General features: G+C 39.9%; 1 protein-coding gene across 4 annotated transcripts in view; it reads right to left on the reverse strand.

Annotated features, from left to right (window-relative positions):
* MIA2 (MIA SH3 domain ER export factor 2) overlaps positions 1-17,501 on the reverse strand; it is a 64,740-nt gene extending 47,239 nt beyond the window's left edge. For 3 of the 4 annotated variants that reach the window (XM_054970409.1, XM_054970410.1, XM_054970408.1), the window contains exons 1-4: positions 17,246-17,501; positions 14,389-14,522; positions 7,275-7,361; positions 5,985-7,152 (exon numbers count right to left, since the gene is read on the reverse strand). In XM_054970409.1, coding sequence (XP_054826384.1) covers positions 5,985-7,152; positions 7,275-7,361; positions 14,389-14,522; positions 17,246-17,360 — 1,504 coding nt within the window. In that variant the 5' untranslated portion in view covers positions 17,361-17,501. Of the gene's footprint in view, positions 1-1,898; positions 2,875-5,984; positions 7,153-7,274; positions 7,362-14,388; positions 14,523-17,245 lie in introns of those variants that run through there. The other variant, XM_054970411.1, reaches the window with a different exon arrangement.
* Between the last annotated feature and the right edge of the window lie 1,635 nt (positions 17,502-19,136).

Genomic DNA, 19,136 nt, shown 5'->3' on the forward strand with positions numbered 1-19,136 from the left:
ATTAAAGTATTCATCATCTGTTGAAATCTGAACATGTAACTAGTGTCATTAAATTAATCCAGTAATTGATTGACAGCCCTTGTAATGACTATAAATTAATTAATTTATTAACACATGAGTAAGTATTATTTATTTGTTTGGCTGTTACTATACTTATACTACTACTACTACTACTACTACTACTACTACTACTACTACATAGGCTTACAATAAAATAATAAGCTACGTAAGAAAAATGGAGACACAAGTATTGTACAGAGGTTGGTGTGATGGATTAGTATCTGAGAGATATGGGTTCAAATCCCACTATATGATGAAGTTTTCTGGGTGATCAATTAGGCCACTCACACACTCAGTCGAACTAACCTCCAAGAGTACTACTGAGGATAAAAAATGGGGTAGGGAAAACTATTTATGTCATCCTGAGCTCCTTTGATAGAAGTGGTGTTTGATTTAGGGTTGCCATCTCCAACCTGAGATATTCTTGAAGATTTGGAGAAGGTGCCTGTGGAGATGAGAATTTGGAGAAGAATTTCACCTTGAATAAATGATATACTATAGAGTCCATCCTCCAAAGCTGCCATTTTCTCCAGAGGAACTGATCTCTGTAGCTTGGAGATCAATTGTTGTTTCAGGAAAACACCAGGCCGCACCTGGAGGTTGGCAACCCTACTGAATTACAGAAACCAAGAACAAGAAGGAACAAAGAGGGAGAGAGAAGATAAAGAAAATAGATAGAAAATGGATTAATAGGGTAAGGTAACTTTTATTTTATTTAAATAAAGGAGTATGACATTTAAGAAACTAAAACAAAACACAACAAAACAAGAAGGAGAATAGAGCCACACGAGAAGGGCAAAACAGAGGAAAGCCATTATTGTAACAATTTAGCAGTGAAGATTAAACTAGCAGGAGACCTAAGGTCTGAAAAGAGGGGCTAAAGAACAGAAGCATGAAAAGTATCTGAGGAACATTCCAATTAATAGTATAAGAAAATAGTGGACAGTGGACTAAGGTTTTGTGATACTAGTTATACCAAGGAACTCATAATGGCAAAGTATAAAACCAAAGTAAATGGTATGAGGGGCACATGTTTCAAACATAATGCTAAGAGCAGTTTCAAGGAGAATTGGAAGGTGGGCAAGGACACAACTTTCCCTACACTTTCAATTCTTCTCTTGAAATGCTATCCTTGGGCAGCTGAACGTTTTCCTCCACCTGACTCTCTGAAACACTTGACTGGGAGAATCAGCAGAGCAAGGGTAGTATTAACCTGTCAATTTTGGAAGCCCTTTTTGTCTTATATTTGTTACACTCACAGAACAGATTCCAGATTCCTAAACTGATGAAAAATAAGCTATTTTGCAGTTTAAAATTATATTGCAATTTAAAATGACAATCTTCCAATGTCCTAAATAAAAGATAGTCAACTGTAATTATTATTGAACTGATTAAAAACCATATATTAATCAACTAAAAAAAGCTTTTGTCTTGGATCCACCAGAGCGTTTCCATGGAGCACCCACAGAAGTGCTCCAATGGATCCATGCCTCATTGGATGATGTTTTTATTAGCTATATGTCTGCTGTTGAGTGTGCTTCTATCATGGGGGATAGTGCGTTTTCTCAGTGCCAGTGTGGTTTTCCTACTGATTAAAAAAATAGTCCATCTTTTTTTTGTATTTTAAAACTATTTCCTATAACTTAGATACAGAATGGTGCAAAGGGAATGTTATCATCCTGAAAGAGGTATTGTCCAGAAGTTTTATAAGCTTAAAAAAGGCAGCATTTTCTTGTCACATTTTACACTGAAATAAGTGTCCCTTTTATTGTTTTGCTTGCTTGCTTGCTTGCTTGCTTGCTTTCTCAAGCTTTTTAAACCAAAGAGTGATCCAGTACCTGAATCTGCCTTTTGGGCTTCGCATTTGTTTCTGATGTCCAGCATAAGACTTCGTAGTTCTGCAACTAAGTTCATGTTCTTGTTCAAACAGTTCTTGTGCTGAGTCATCATAACTTTATTTTCATATTCCGCAGAAGTGATCACTTGCCTCCTTTCTCTTAACGCTTCTTCACATGAAAAAGTATCATGACACAGGTTTTCAAACTCCTGCAGCAGTAGCAATTTATCTCTTCCGCACTTAGTTGCTTGAAGTGTCCTTTTGGATTCCTGAGCTAGATTTATGTAACGTTCTTGGAATCCACTGAGTGAATTAGCTTCTTTTAGATCCCATTCCCTATCACTTATCACTTTATAATTTTTAACTGTTTGCTGGACAACAGATGCAGTTTCTTCTATTAAAAATATGTTATCTTTTCGGCTGTCATCTCTCGAGTCTATAGGGCTATATTCTTCTTGGCTGTGTTTATATATTTCCTCCTCCTGAGTCCCCTGTTCCATTATTTTAAAATTATCTGTACTATAACTGATAGCTTTTGTGTTCTGAACTTCACCTTTGTCTTGTTCAGAATCATTTCCCAATATTTCAGTCTCCTGCCCCTGGGATACAATATAATCTGCACTTTTTTCATTTATTTTAGATTCTTCATGATGCTTATTTTGAAACAGCCTTCCTAGAAACCATGATGTTTTAGTAAAAATATCACCCACCACACCTTCTTTCCCTGTCATGTCATTATTTCTTTCTATGTTCTTGAGTGCTATCTCATTGTCACTTTCAGTACATTTTTTGCTTTTTTCTTGACTATCTCTTACACTTCCAGAATCAGCAAATGGTTTATTATAGTTTAGAGTTTTTGGAAGAGGGATTATTCTGTTTCGGGCAAAGGTTTCATCATTCAGATCTATCACTAAATGACTCGTGTCTGAACCATGTTTACTGTGTAGAGGGGCATGGTGCATAGGATGATCTACAGATTCACCCATAGACTCCATGTAATGTGACAAATGTTTGTTAGGATTATTATTATGGCCTGTGTGGAATGTCGGGCTTTGCATCTCTAAAGATTCTAAGTGCAGTGCGGGATTTTTATTTGTGGTACTTTCAACTACACTGGGTTGTTTCTGAACTAAAGTATTACAGTCAGTTGTCACCAAATTGTCATATCCAACTCTTTCCTGAGGTTTTACTGCCTGTAACTGTGGTGTTATGCTTGGTTTAACATATACTATTTTTTGCTCATATTCATAGTTAGCATGTTCAGTGTTCTGAGCTTCAGTATTAAAAATACTGTTTAATTGTTTATGGCATGTGGAGACTCCAAGCTCCGACACATCTAAATCTTGTGTTTGTGGAAAATGTTTTCTTGTATTGTGTACCATCTGGCATACATTCTTTTCAACAGGCCCTTGACTCAGAATATCGCTGTTCTCACAATCTGATAGTTGAGCGTGGGAAGATAGGACTTCTTGTTCAACTTCTAAGTTTTTTTGATCTTCCTTCATATATGGCAAACTTACAGGCATTTTGGAAGAAAAAGTAATAGAACTAGGATAGGATAAGATCAACTTTTCTTTCACACTACGACCTTCAACTGCTGTTGCTAAAGCGTCACTAATTTTAGTATTATCAAAATGTTCTTGTATTGGTTTTGAGATGTGTTCCTCCTCACTGTGTTTCCCAGCTATCTGCATGTGTGGAAAATGTATGTCTTTTGTTTGTAAACTTCCATGCCACATGCAGTTGTCATTCCCAGGAACCTTTTTTCCTCTTTGAAACAATTCTTCAGACATAGCCCCTGGAGATGGTTCTTGGTTATTTAATACATTTGGGTGATTTTTATTTGTTTGCTTCTTCAACTCATCTTCTGTATCTTGCATACTGTTTCCTTGTTTGCCTTCACTATGTTCAGTGACATGTTGTGAAAGATGCCCTTGCTCTTTTATTCTCTCTTGGGAAAAGTGATTAATACTTTCATGAGGAACTACACTTGTTATTAGTTTATCGTTGTCATTTGAGTCTGTAGGAAAGCCATCTTTGGCATGATCAAAAACATTTCCTTTACTTTTCAGATCAGGAGATTCATTTTCATTATTGGAATCTTCAACAAAGTCTGCCTGTATATTGTAATGTATATGTTTTTCCAACTGTGACTTCAAAAAAGTCTCTGGACCTGAAACCTGCTCTCTCTTCATAACTTCAGTGTAATCTATGATAAGTGTATGACCTTTCATTTCCAAAGCTTTTGTGACAAAAATTTGCTGTGTTTCCTCTTTTTCATTGAAATCCTGTGTGTCCAATATGGGGTCTTCATCAGTAATCTTGTAGTCTTGTGATAATTTTTGTATGCTGAACTTTAATGTTGGTGGTTCATGTTGGCTTTCCAATAAATGTGGTTTATTGTTAGGAAATTGTTTTACTTCACTGTCTTCAGTGCTTTTGTCCTTCAGCTTTTGATTATTGAATGAGGACTCTATTATGTTTTCTGATGGATGCTCTGCAGATGAAATAGGTGACCTATCTTTTAATAAATTAGTATTTTCTATAAAATCTTCAGTTTTGTTTTGTTTTGCCAGTGAAGTCAACAAAACAACTTTGTTGGAAATGCCTTCCTTCTTACTTACTAGCTTATACTTTTTCTGATAAGATTGTTCCTTCTTTTCTACTTCTTCATTTCTTAGTTCATCACTGGAGCTAATTTTCTCTTGGCTTCTTTGCAAATAATCTTTGTCTTCTTCTGTAGAGCTCTGGAAGCTTAGTAGATGCTTATAATGGTTAAAAGAAAGGAAAGTATGAGGTTCTTCAAATTTGCTGGGCTTTTCTTCTCTAGAATGAGGGGCATCTCTGCTCTGAGGGGATCTCAAAGAAGATAGAATGATGGCTGAATTCTGGGTGCTTGGAAAAATGACAGCTCCATCCTCTTTTTGGCAAAGATTTTTATTAATATCTGCAGTATCATTGGAGAAAACATCATTACATTTTTGGGGGCTACGTTTGCTATCTGAGTGCCTAGCTATCTCTTTTACTTCAGTGTTTTCTATTATTTCAAAGCTTGCTGATAACATTTGTTCTCTGCTTCCTTGTATAACTTGTTTATTGTCTTCTGATACATCATGAAATACCTCATCTTCACCTGGGTTATCCTTCAATTGTGGAAAATTATCTGTATGTTCTTTCAGCTCTTTAAACATCAGTTTTCTACATATTTCCAGGTTACTTCCTTCTTTGCCTTGCATAATTTCAGTCATTTCTCCTTTTGATAATCTCTCTAGATATATTTCAGTGGCTGGCAAGGATGTATTATCTACTTCTTTGGTCTTTTGTTTTGCTGCCCCATCATCTGGTTCTTCTATTGCTGGGACAATTTTTTCATGGGAATAAATTTCACTGGTATATTCCTGTTGTGTTAGTGAATCACCTACATTTTCTAACTCCAAAGGAAAGCACTGCTTGCCTTCTAAGATAACAGTATAATTTTTATCTTCCAAATGGGAATTATCCTGTATTTCAGAAGTATGGCCATTAGGTTTTCCATCTTTTGTTATTTGTTTGTGCTGACTGTTGGACATCCTATGTTCTAATTTAGATTTTGCATACCAAAGATGTGAGGTACTGTCTTTCACTAATTCACTATCCTGTGTTTTTCCTCTACTTTCTTTGTGATTTTTTATTGCTAAAGATGACAGTTGGATATTTTCCTGGGAAGGAGGTACATCAAAGTTTGATGAAAACTTTTCAGCAACTTGCTGATTCCCCACTAATTGTTCTTTACTTATTTTATTTATATGGAATACTCTGTCATCTTTTTTAGATGGGGAGCTGTATACATTTCCCTTTCTTTTAGATGCAAAACCCTGGGCATTCAATGTGTTCATGAAAGAGAAGACAGACTGAGATGTTTGAGAACTGTCAGAATTTTCCTCCCTTGCAGCTGAGATATCTTTTGGGAGAAAACCTGTATCTGCACCATGGGAAGGTAAAAGCTGACCTACAACTGATTCCTGTGACCTCTGAATGGCTACAGAGTCATGACCTGATTTGACTTTACTAAAATCAAATATGCTGCTATAGATACTGTCATACCAACCTGACTGGTCATTTTTTCTTTCTGATTCCTTCATTATAGCTTTAGTGTCAATGTTTTCCATAACTTTGCTGCCTGACACTGAACCATGTTCTGTATAGAGAGATTCGAGTAGTTTGTCACCTGTCTCAGTGGAAACAGATGTATCTGTAGCATCCTTGAAGCCTGTAACTTCATTTGCTAACTGCACTTTGGAATCTGTTTTTTTAATGCCTGTGGTTTCTTGAACATGCTTTTCTTGTTCTTCATGGAGTACTGCTGATTCGGATGTTCGCTTTTCCAAACCTTGATCCATTAAAATCCCCACAGAATATACACTTGGAGGCAGTGACTCTTTGTTTTTACTTGTTGCTTCTCCTCCTTCATATTTCTCTTTTCTGACTTCATTCTCATTAGAGTACCCAAAAGTCAAAATATCACTTATATCTAAATCAAACCAATTTGATTTGGATAATGCTGAATCACTGGGCTCCTGTTCTTGTGTATCTGATACTGTAGTGCTGTCACGGTGATCAGAATCCCCAGTGATTCTGGAGAGGTCCTGGGCATCTGGATCATTTTCTTTATACAGCAAACCAAATCCAGCCTTACTACTTCCAAAATGCATCAAATCTGTCAAAGTACTCGGAAACCAAGTCTTTGGCTCTGTTTCACTATCATCATTTAATTTTTTTAAGTCACTGTCATCAGTTATGGCTATTTTTCTGTGTCTGAATGTAATTTGTTCTACAGTCTCTGAAATTTCTCTTGTGGGCTCCTCTTTTGGTTGGCCTCCCAAACCAAGCCAACCTGCAATACCAGAAACAGACCATGTAGCTTCTTCTGAGACTGGTTTCAGACTCTGACTCTTTTGGTCTTCTTGTTGAATGTTCTTATCTACTTCAGTCATCCTGTTTCTGAGTTCTGAATTGCCATGCCTTGTAGTTTCCAGGGTATGCTGGTCTTTGGACTTGCTGTCAGATTCATCGCTGTCAAGAAACAGCTCTTTATATTCCTTTGTGAAGGAAATGTCTGTAATTTCCGGAGCCTCATCTTTGGGCTTGTTTAGTTTTGAGTGTATTTCATCAGTGTAAAGAGTTATATATTCATTTTCTTTATCCTCAGTGTTAAATATGCTGTCTTTGTTTTCAAAAATATATTCCCCTCCATCAAGACAAAGGAAATCAGTTTCCTAAAAATAAAAAGTAAATATATCATTGCAAATTGCTATTATGTATACAGTTTTTACTGACAGCGCCTATAAAGAAGATCTACTAATTTCAATTGTTGTACAGTGATACCACATTAATTTACCTTAGTTGGAACTTCTACTTCTTCTGTAACAAAAACTTCTTCAATCTGGACTGCATCCATTGGGAAATATCCAAAATCCTTACCTTTCTATAAAAATGGAAGATTCAGAGTTTTATTACATAAAAATCATGGTAAAACTGCACTTGAAAGGTGTGATACAAGAAAAACAATAATAAGTGAAACTTCTGCATTTTTAATTAATTACTTTCCTTCAGAAAACCCTCCCATTTTATGAGAACAGTCTGGGTCAAACTACACATTGTGTAAAGCTTTTTAAAAAGCAGCAGTTGCTATAGCATGGTGGTATGATAGCAATTTTTTTAAGCCTGTCCTGGAGGAGGTTGCACTCTTCCTGAAAAAATCAGGATTGTACCTTGGGTGCTACTGAATCCTGGCCTATCTCCTTGGAGTTCTACCGGATCCAGCTCACATCTCCTCCATGGCACGTAGTGCCTTTTATCAGCTCCAGCTAGTTCACCAGGTATAGCTGTTCCTCAAAAAGCATGTTCTGATTACAGTGATTCATGCTCTGACCTCATCCAATTTATGTGGGGCTGGTGTTCAAAATGGTCTAGAAAATTCAGTTGTTCCCAAATGTAGTGGCTTGGCTATTGGCTGAGGTTGGTTACAAAGATCATATCACCCCTGTACTGAAAGATCTGCACTGGCTACCCATCTGCTTCTAGGCACAATTCGAAGTGATGATTTCTGCAGTTAAGGCCCTAAATGGCCTGGGTAACTGAAGGACAGTCTTCTCCCATACCATCCAGCCTGTCAGTTAAGATCAAGCCCTGCCCTCTCAAGCCCAGCTCTCTGTGCCCCCCGCCTGTAGAGGTGAGGCAGGTAGCAACTAGAGACAGGACATTTTCTGTGGTGGCACTTCACCTTTTTTGAACACTCACCCCCCTGAAGCTCACCTGATGCTTACTTCACTTTCTTTTAGGCATCAGGCCAAAACACATTGTTGAACCTTTTAATTAAAGGTTTTATCTTACCAGTATTTTTAATGGTCAGCTTCTGTTTTATGGATAGTTTTAATGCTGTTATGTCCAATGGCTTCTTTTATATTGATGTTGTTTTTATTCTAATCCCCCTTGAGTAGGACTTTGAAGAGGCAGTACCAAAATATTCTAAATAATACATACATACATACATACATGCTGAACACTACTGTAATAATGGGCACCTACTGTTGATGTTAATATGTGGAACTGAAAAGAATTTAGCATGAACAGTGTTAAAAACAACAACAACATTCAATTTATATACCGCTCGTCAGGACAACTTAATGCCCACTCAGAGCAATTTACAAAGTATGTTATTATTATCCCTACAACAAACACCCTGTGAAGTGGGTGGGGCTGAGAGAGCTCAGAAGAGCTGTGACTAACCCAAGGTCACCCAGCTGGCTTCAAGTGAAGGAGTGGGTAATCAAACCCGGTTCTCTAGATTAGAGCCCTGCACTCTTAACCACTGCGCCAAACACTGTCTGTCATGTTGTTAATATCACACATTAGTGTAACATGCTTTATTGCATAATATTTAAGCCCAAAGGTTGTGATTTTGAACACCTGTAATATTATTCATGATCCATGAGATGGCCAAGATAAAGCATAGCACATGTGCCCTTCCCATAATATGGACAGGCACTGATCAGGAAGGGATCAGTCCTTAGCAGTCATGGAATAAAAGGATGGACCCCCTCATAGATTAGAACCTGATTAAGCAACAGGAAGCAGAAAGCAGAAATACACAGATAGTTTTCATAATGGTGGGAAGAAAGCAATGGGGTACTATTGGTGACACTATTTAATTTACCCATAAGTGATCTGGAGTTGAGGTGAGCCATTTAATTTTCAGATGACACAACTAATTGAGGATGATGAGAATCTAAGCAGACTGTGAAGAGCTTTTTCCAAACTGGGTTAGAGGGCAATAATGTGGCTAAATGAAGTACAGTGTGGTTAAGTGTAATGTGCTGCACATTAAGGAAAAGAACCCTAACCACATATAGACCAATGGAGTTTGAAGTGGGGAAACTTTCCCATTGGAGAAATTTGTGTGCAGCCATTAGTACATGAAAGTTTCACTAATATAGCAAATAACAGCTTTCTAAGGCCATTTAAAGTCAAGAAAATGGGGGGGGGAGGGCTGTAGAATTACAACAGATCTCCAGACTACAGAGATCAGATCCACTGGAGAAAATGGCTGATTTGTAGGGTGGACTCTATGGCATTATATCCTGCTGGGGTTCCCCCTCCAAACCCTGCCCTCCCCAGACTCTATCAACAAATCTCCATTAATTTCCCAACCCAGAGCTGGAAAAGAGGGTTGTACAATACTATTGTTCATCGAGTTCTTCTGTGCAGACACACATGGGACTGCGCGTGCACAGGCCAGCCGATGGAGAATTCTTTCCTGCCCAAACTATCACATGACCTAATGGCGAGCAATGGCCCCTTCCCTCAGTTCTCCTATGCTGCTGCAATTCCCAACTGGACTTAACCAAGGAGTTCACAGTGGGGTAGGAGGGAGGGATGTGTGTCTGCACAAAAGAACTTGATGAACAATAGTTACAAGTATGTACAACCTTGTTTTCATTGTCGTTCTTCTGTGCATCCACACATGGGAGAGTACCAAGCTACACACAGTAAAGAGGCAGGGTGAATCTCCAACTCAATTTTATTACCATAATGCAGCTAACAATAAATACTGCTACTAGCAAAAATAGCATTAGAAAAAACACCAAGTTGCAAACCACAATAATATCAGTACATTCAATAAGTTAGAAAGTTAACAATTAAGAGATATCCAACATTTTGAAGGTAACATCAACATTAAAGAACAACATGTTCAGCAATCCACACGCTATAAGAGCATATCATAATACCATAGGTCATACAAACAGTATGAATGTTTGCACGCAAAATTGCAGAACTACCAGGAGAGTGACATTATACCTTATGTTCCCTTTTCAGGAAAACAAAGATTGGAGAATATCCCTTGCCACTGCTACGTCCTGTCAACAGCATAATGCTTCACAAAGGTATCAGCAGAGGACCATGTCACTGCCCTACAAATGTGTGTAATCAGGACACCCCTGAGGAAGGCAGAAGAAGCTGCCTGTGACCATGGCTGTTTCCACACGGCTCCCCGCTGCTCGTAACAACCCGGAATATCACGAAAAAAACGAGGAAGATCACGTTTTCTTGCGCGAGATAATGCGATCTTCCGTGTTTTTTTCGCGATATTCCGGGTTGTTACAAGCAGCGGGGAGCCGTGTGGAAATGGCCCTTGTTGAATGAGCCCTCAGAGTGAACACAAACTGTACACCAGCCAGATTGTATGCCCTCTCAATAGCTGACATGATCCACTGTGACACCATCTGAGAGGACCTTTTTTTGCCTTTGTCTAAAACGCCAAAACAGACAAATAGATGTGGACTATCATGAAAGATCTTTGTCCTATCTAAATAAAAGGTTAAAGCCCTTTTCAAGTCCAGCGTGTGTAAAGCTTTCGCTCCCTTTGAAACTGGGTTGGGAAAAAACACAGGCAAAGAACTATCCTGTGTCAGGTGAAAAGTAGTCAAAACTTCAGGCAAAAATTGAAGGCAAGGTCTAAGAACTACCCTACTGGAATGGAATTTCAAAAACGGAGGATCAGCCCTAGGTGCTGCCAACTCACCCTCCTAGCTGAGGTAATGGCGACTAAAAATGCCACCTTGTAAGACAGTAGGTCCAAAGAGCATGTAGCTAGAGGTGCTGCTGATACTTTTGGATCTTACAGCAGCCTTTGACACAGTTGACCATGATCTTCTGACTCATTGCCTCGCCACTGTGGGGATCCATGGGACAGCCTTGCAATGGCTGAGCTCCTTTCTCCATGGTCAGGGACAGAGGGTGGCGCTTGGGGAACAGATGTCCTCCCATCATTCTTTGGTGTGTGGCATCCCTCAGGAGGCAATTCTTTCCCCTATGTTATTTAACCTCTATATGCACCCCCTTGCCCAGGTGGTCCATAGATTTGGGCTGGGTTGTCACCAGTATGCTGATGACACCCAGCTCTATCTGTTGATGGGCGGCTAGTTAGATGTTGCCCCGGACTCTTTGGCCCAGTGTCTGGATGCCGTGGCGGAATGGTTGTGTCTGAGTCGCCTGAAGTTGAATTCCTAGAAGACGGAGGTTCTGTATCTGGGTCGTGGGGTGAGGGAATTGGGAATCCGGCTCCCAGCCCTCAATGGAGTGCACTACAGCCTTCGTCGACACTGAGGAGCCTGGGTGTGCTCCTGGATGCCACACTTTCTAAGGAGTCTTTCATCTTTGGCGGGTCAGGCAGTTGGCACCCTATCTCTTACCCCAGGACCTACCTTCGGTAATCCATGTAATGGTAACCTCTAGACTAGACTACTGCAACTCACTCTATGCGGGGCTGCCTGTGAGCTTGACCCGGAAGTTACAGCTGGTCCAGAATGCAGCGGCATGTGTCCTTATGGGGATGCCATTTAGGGCACATATCCGCCCTGTGTTGTGCCAGCTGCGCTGGCTCCCGGTTGAGTTCAGGATCCAGTTCAAGATACTGGTCTTAGTATTTAAAGCCCTCCATTTACTGGGACCTGCATACCTACGGGACCACCTCTCCCATTATGTCCCCTGCAGGGCCTTGCGCTCTGGTGGTCCCTGGCCCAAGGGACATTCAGCTGGCTTCAACTAGGGCCAGGGCTTTTTCTGACCTGGCCCCAGCCTGGTGGAACACTCTTCCAATGGAGATCTGGGCCCTGCGGGACCTTTTACAGTTCTGCAGGGCCTGCAAGACGGAGATGTTCCACCGGGCCTTTGACTAGGGGCTAGCTTTTTGTCCCCCTTCTCACTGGCACACCCTCTTTTTGCAGCCGCCCTTGAGTTATATCATGGTGGTACTGGGGCTTATAATGAGCTTGTAGTAGCCGATCTGTCTGATGGCGCCTGAATTTTAATGTGTTAATATGTTAATAAGTTTTTATTGTATTTTAACAGTATATTTGTTGGAAGCTTCCCTGAGCCCACTTGCAGGAGGGCGGAGTATAAGTCGAATAAAATAAATAATAAAGGTGGTAACATAAGCCTTGCCAACACAAGTGACAAGGACCATTGAGGAACCAATGATGAAACAGGTGGATAAAGATTAAACATTCCTTTACGGAACTGGCAGGATTTTGAATGGGAGAAAACTGACTGCCCCTCAATCTGCTGATGAAAAGTAGAAATAGCCTCCTAACCCAGTTTCAAAGGGAGAGAAAGCTTTACACACGCTGGACTTGAAAAGGGCTTTAACCTTTTATTTAGATAGGACAAAGATCTTTCATGATAGTCCACATCTATTTGTCTGTTTTGGCGTTTTAGACAAAGGCAAAAAAAAAGGTCCTTTCAGATGGTGTCACAGTGGATCATGTCAGCTATTGAGAGGGCATACAATCTGGCTGGTGTACAGTTTCCGTTCACTCTGAGGGCTCATTCAACACGGGCCATTTCCACACGGCTCCCCGCTGCTTGTAACAACCCGGAATATTGCGAAAAAAACGCGGAAGATCGCATTATCTCGCGTGATATTCTGGGTTGTTACGAGCAGCGGGGAGCCGTGTGGAAACAGCCATGGTCACAGGCAGCTTCTTCTGCCTTCCTCAGGGGTGTCCCGATTACACACATTTGTAGGGCAGTGACATGGTCCTCTGCTGATACATTTGTGAAGCATTATGCTGTTGACATTAATGCAAATCAGGACGTAGCAGTGGCAAGGGATATTCTCCAATCTTTGTTTTCCTGAAAATGGAACATAAGGTATAATGTCACTCTCCTGGTAGTTCTGCAATGTTGCGTGCAAACATTCATACTGTTTGTATGACCTATGGTATTATGATATGCTCTTATAGCGTGTGGATTGCTGAACATGTTGTTCTTTGATGTTCACAAGCATAAGCAAAACTTCAACAGGAAAGAAGAAACCTTAAGAATGAACAGAGCATGGTTTCCAGTTCTGAAAAACACCAGGCTAACAAAACACTCTATACTTGACAATAGCCCTGCAGAGAAGATTAGCACATCAAGCACCAATCCATATGCAAAAGAATTTCCTCAGGATACAGTGAAGCCTCCCTCGATTAGCATTCCACACCCTGGGAAACTCTTACAGGATGACTCAGCTCAACCCCACCCCTCCTGAGTAGATACAAATGACCTGCCAACATCTTTCCCACACTGTGACACTGAGAGATCTCTGTCTTTTGGTGCTACACCTCTGAAGATGCCAGCCACAGCTGCTGGCGAAACGTCAGGAACTACAATGCCAAGACCACGGCAATACAGCCCGGAAAACCCACAACAACCATCAATTAACTTCACCTTTGTTTTAAAAGATCTCTAATAATTGCACAGATTACCAACATTTACCTGCAATAATCCAAAGGAGACCTTGAAACAACAAAACCTGTGCAGGCCTTTCCTCATCCTTACGGTGCTGTTGCTTCTTCCTGGGCCAGGCTGCACTGCTAGGCTGCTGGGAACAACCAGCCCACTTTAGGGGAAGCTATAGCACTGAGCACGCTCCATTCTAAGGTCAGTATTAAGTACTTCAACCCACTGGCTTATGATTCTATTACTAAAATAGCCTTATTTTAATAACAAACACTTTAAAAAACTCCATTATTTTTTGTTGAAAAAAATTTATTGGAAAAAAGTTGTTACAGGGGTCCTCTGGAATTAGGGGCCCTGAAGCTTAAGCTTCATTAGTTTCACAGTAGAGCTGCCTCTGGTAGACAGCAAATCACTGGATAAATGCCACAACGTTTCATGTCTCAAAATCCTTAAGGAAAAAGTGCTGCCACCACATAACGAGCTGAATCCAAAAGTTATTTTCTGTTGATGGAAGGCCCCTTTATGCAGCCCACTGACCTCTCCAAAATACAGTTCCTTAGGGATGGGGGGGGACCTTCCAGGTCAATATTGGGGGGGGGGGTCAACATGAGGTCTGCAGTGGGAGACCTTCCGCTTGTGGAAAATGACCATTGGATTCAACCCAATGATAACCAGAAACACTTGCTGATATTACTTATAGAGGAAGTGTTGTTTACTGAAATACTTACACTTCCTGCCCACAAATCCTCACTTTTCCCTGAAAGTTTGAAGTATACCATTATCTCTTCTCCTGATTTAAAACTGAGATAGCGGCAGTCAGGTCCTATGTAGTCTTTAATGGCTTGCACTCGGATTATTGAAGCTGTAAAAAAATGAGACAGTATATGAAGAGTTCTGTGATATTGAATTGTAGAAACTTATGCTAATCAAAACCAGAATCAAGGATTTACCCTAGGCAATCTATTAATATATATTCCAAACATTGGGTTGTATCAAATTACTCAGTTCCGCTGAGGGTGGACCTCCCCTCTGGCAGAAGGAGCTTCCAGCCAGTGAAAGAGGCTCCTTGCACGGGTAGAAAACTCATCTGGAAAGCTCTTTCTACAAGCAGAAAGATTCTTCTGCTGGCAGAAAGCTCAACCATCAGTGAAATGGAGTCATTGGATACAACTAATTGGTTCACTCATAGATGGAGGGAGGGAGAGAGAACCTCATTGCTGTAGAGGAAAGCATGCTGCTGTGCAACATTTTAAACCCCTTTCTTGCCAAATCAGAGAAGCCTTGCTCTTTTGGAGAGGGGGGAACATACAGCTCTTTGGGGTGCTACCACGCAAGCATTTCAAATTATGTTTCTTTCCAGGTCAAACTAAAGTAAACTAAGGACTAGTTTTATTATTTTATTTATTTATTTAGAAAAAATTATGCAGCCTTTCCAGGAACCTGCCTGAGGCCATAATGATTGGCAAGGGGTCTTCCTCCTCCCTTTCAATCATTGTTTTTTCTTGGGAGTGCTGCAACCATCCTAACTAAACTGGCTTGTCCCTTCACCATCTGGTGGGGAAGCTGATGAGCCTCTGAGTGTGCACAGAGTTCTACCAACAGCCAAGGCAGAAGGCCCATGAGTGAAGACAGATTGGCACAGCTTAACTTAACCAAAGGTCTTTGTTGTACTACAGAGAATATAAAATATAGAGAGCACACAGTATATAGGAAGTTGCCTTGCACTAGGCTTGCAGCTAAGTAGAAAGAAAGAAAAAACAGAAAGTTGCTAGTGTCTAACTGCCATGTTGAGGGTTATCTGAGACAGTTTTATGATGGTACCAAAAGACTAAAGCGACATGCCATTATTTATCCCAACCATGTCAACTACACACAGAACTCAAGGAGAGGTATCAGGTTGAACAAACAGTATTTTAATTGCCTGGCCCTCTCTCCTTCCTGCTTTTCTCTAGGCAGTATTTGAAAAGGTGATGCACAGAACAGTTTGATATAAAAAGGTCTATGCCCACAAAATAAAAAGGCGGCTTACAAAATAAAAATAATAAAAACAAAACATTAAAAGATATTAAATAAATACAGCATTCAAAACCCAGCCCAGCATATTTTTAAATGTGACCTTTGGTAAAACTGACCCATGCAGCAGAGTTCCATATCTTTGGTATCATATAAACTGGGTTACTGACGCCTGTATTTTTCTGTATAACGTGAGGCCCCTCAAAGGATGTTGAAGCCATGGCCTGTTTTTTCCCGTTTTCATTATTGGCATGAGGACCAGGCACTACTAATGATGACTGCAGTTTGTCCATTTGGACAGAAATAAAGCCTTTCATTTAGGAATAAAACTAGCTACCACATCTGCATAAACACGCATAGATCCCCCCCCCCCCCAAGTTCCCATTCTCCAACCACCCTTCATCATCTATAACAATGATGGGCATCTTTCTGTTATTCACATGTATCCATGAAAGCTGCCTTATAGTGTTAATACAACTGGTCTGCCAATGTTGATCTACTCCAACTGGCAGCAGCTCTCCAGGGTCTTTCAGACAACCAAACTACCTGTTCTTTAAATGGAAATGCCGAGGACTGAACCTAGGATCTTTTGCATTGTTGTTCATAATTTATTTTTATTTATTTATAGTCCACCTTTCTTACTGACACTCAGGGTGGATTACACAGTGTAAGTCAAGGCAATCAATCAGATGACATCTAATAACGTAATTGGACTAGGATTACAGACATTTGAAACAAAGATACAAGTATTAGCCATTATATGTTAAACAATGCAGAAAATGGTCTTACATAAGTAGAAGACAATGTGGAGGGAGCAGGATAATACAAACAGCAAAGATAATGGACACTATACAGCGATCTAGTCCACAGTCTAATTCTTTTTTTAAAAGCACCTTCACTGACTATTCTTTTGTAATATAGCTCCATTGCCTTTATACAAATACCCTCCTGAACAATTCTGTTTTATACAGAATTTGCAGAAAGACATAAGCATGGGAGCCTTCCTGACCTCCTCAGGCAAGCCATTCTACAAGGCAGTGGCCTGCCTGAGAATACTCATATATGGCCAGTTGTTGATCTTGCACATTTGTAGGGTGGCACTATTGAAAGCAGATGCTCTACCACTGAGCCATGTCCCTTTCTGTATGATTATATATTATAAGCTAGGTAAGACACTACTGCAAGAAACAAGGCAGCCAAATAAATGCTAAATAGTGGTATAAATTTAGTAGATATCAGCAGCATGTGTGTGTGTATATAATTTTTCTTCTTTATTGATCAGGGACTGTTGAAGGATATGAACAAACACAGCAACAAATCCGAGGTTCTAGTCCTGAGAATCAATAGCAAACTTCCCTACTGAACTTTGCTCTTTCACATATGCCACACAACACAGTCCTGCTAAATGGCTTCCAAGAAATAATTCCTCCCCTGCTATTGAAAACAAATATAGATTAATTTCTCATAAAACGAACACTTTGACATTTAAACTAAGTATTCAAATTAATGTTGTTGGACTCTGATTTGCAGTTTGCAAAAGGTATTGTTTAAGAAAAAGATTTCTGTACTTACTTTCACATTCTGGGTCACCACATTTTTTCTGATCTGACAACAATGTTGTAGTCTTCATGCTTGTAAAGAATGAAAGAACTAACAGCAAGATTCGAACATCTACAGTCTTCCACATCCTAAAAAATGAAAGAGTGAATCCTGAAAAAAAATTAAAAAATCTGTTTGCTGTCCTGTTAAAACTATCAGCCTATATTTTTAAGCATTCATTAATTAATAGAAGATTTAAAAAACTCCTTATTCCATTTTCCTTCTGCCTGCAAACTCTGCTCTCATAGAACTATGTTTCAACAATCTACAAAGTTAAATATCCTGATCAAGTGGCTTAATCATTAACTGCATCCACTAACAGAACTAGAATTTTGAAATAAAAAGAGTTATTTCAGCTAAATATAGCAGTATAAGCAAGAAAGATATATGTTCATTCAAAAAAAATTGTGGGGAGGGGGGAAAACAATGTTAAGAAAGAAATGCTAAGGAAGAAGATCTGTGAAAATCAATAATAAATAGTTTTAATTTTCGGAGGAGTTAGCCGTGTTAGTCTGTAGTAGCAAAATCAAAAATAGTCCAGTAGCACCTTTAAGACTAACCAATTTTATTGTAGCATAAGCTTTCGAGAATCAAGTTCTCTTCGTCAGATGCATGGCACAGAAACTGGTCAAATATAGAAGAGGAGGGGGGAGGAGAGGAGGAGAGAGAAGATGCAGTTAGGGGAGGAGAGGGAGGGTGCAACCAAAACATTCCTTTGCTAGTAAATGTAAACATCTCCTTTTGGAGTGGAGATTAATTGGCTTGTGTGAGGCTTCAAAGGAGTTTGCCGTGTTGGTTTGTAGCAGCAAAACAACCAGACCATCCAATTCAAATGTAGTATAAGCCTTCGATAACCACATGCATCTGACGGGGAGAGCTGTGGTTATCGAAGGCTTATACTACATTGGAATTGGATGGTCTGATTGTTTTGCTGCTACAAACCAACACGGCAAACTCCTTTGATGCCTCACACAAGCCAATTAATCTCCACTCCAAAAGGAGATGTTTACATTTACTAGCAAAGGAATGTTTTGGTTGCACCCTCCCTCTCCTCCCCTAACTGCATCTTCTCTCTCCTCCTCTCCTCCCCCCTCCTCTTCTATATTTGACCAGTTTCTGTACCATGTATCTGACGAAGAGAACTTGATTCTCGAAAGCTTATGCTACAATAAAATTGGTTAGTCTTAAAGGTGCTACTGGACTCTTTTTGAGTTTTAATTTTGTTGTCTTAATTTTTTCCTCAAAATTGATCATCTAATTTAATACAAATTGCTCTCTTTATTTATTTGCACATTACAGCAGTTTCTTGTTTGGCAGCAGGTGATGAGTTGATTGCTATGCAGCCTGGCTTACATATTGACAATTGGGCTGGAAAGGATGCTTATATTCTTGCTTAGATTCATTCCTATTTATGTGCTTTGATTAACCTGGGGCTGGCTGCCTGACTAACCATTACTTCTATCATCACCAGTCTTGATGCCCCATCTTGCAGTTTTGTTGATACAAGGAGTGGAGTTGGGGTAGATCAAGAACAAATGGGCAGACAATCAAACAGCAAGTCAACCCAACCAAGTACATGAATAGTAGAAGACGACATGAAAGGTGGAGGGACAGATGAATACATGAAATCACACAGTTACTACAGCGGTAAAACTGAGTGTGAATACAAGATTCTGTGGAAAAGGAAGGCAAACAGAGCATGATCAAGAATCGTCTCTGCAAGAAACATGTGCCTGTGTTATGGTTCAGAACACAGAACCATATGGCTGTGTGATTCTAAGTTCTCTGTGCACTTTACAGGGCCACAGACTACAAGGTAAGGGAGCACACAGGGATTTTGTAATGCATAGCTCTTGCCCCAGTA

The sequence above is a fragment of the Eublepharis macularius genome, chromosome 2 (assembly GCF_028583425.1).
Source record: "Eublepharis macularius isolate TG4126 chromosome 2, MPM_Emac_v1.0, whole genome shotgun sequence".
Classification (NCBI taxonomy): domain Eukaryota; kingdom Metazoa; phylum Chordata; class Lepidosauria; order Squamata; family Eublepharidae; genus Eublepharis; species Eublepharis macularius.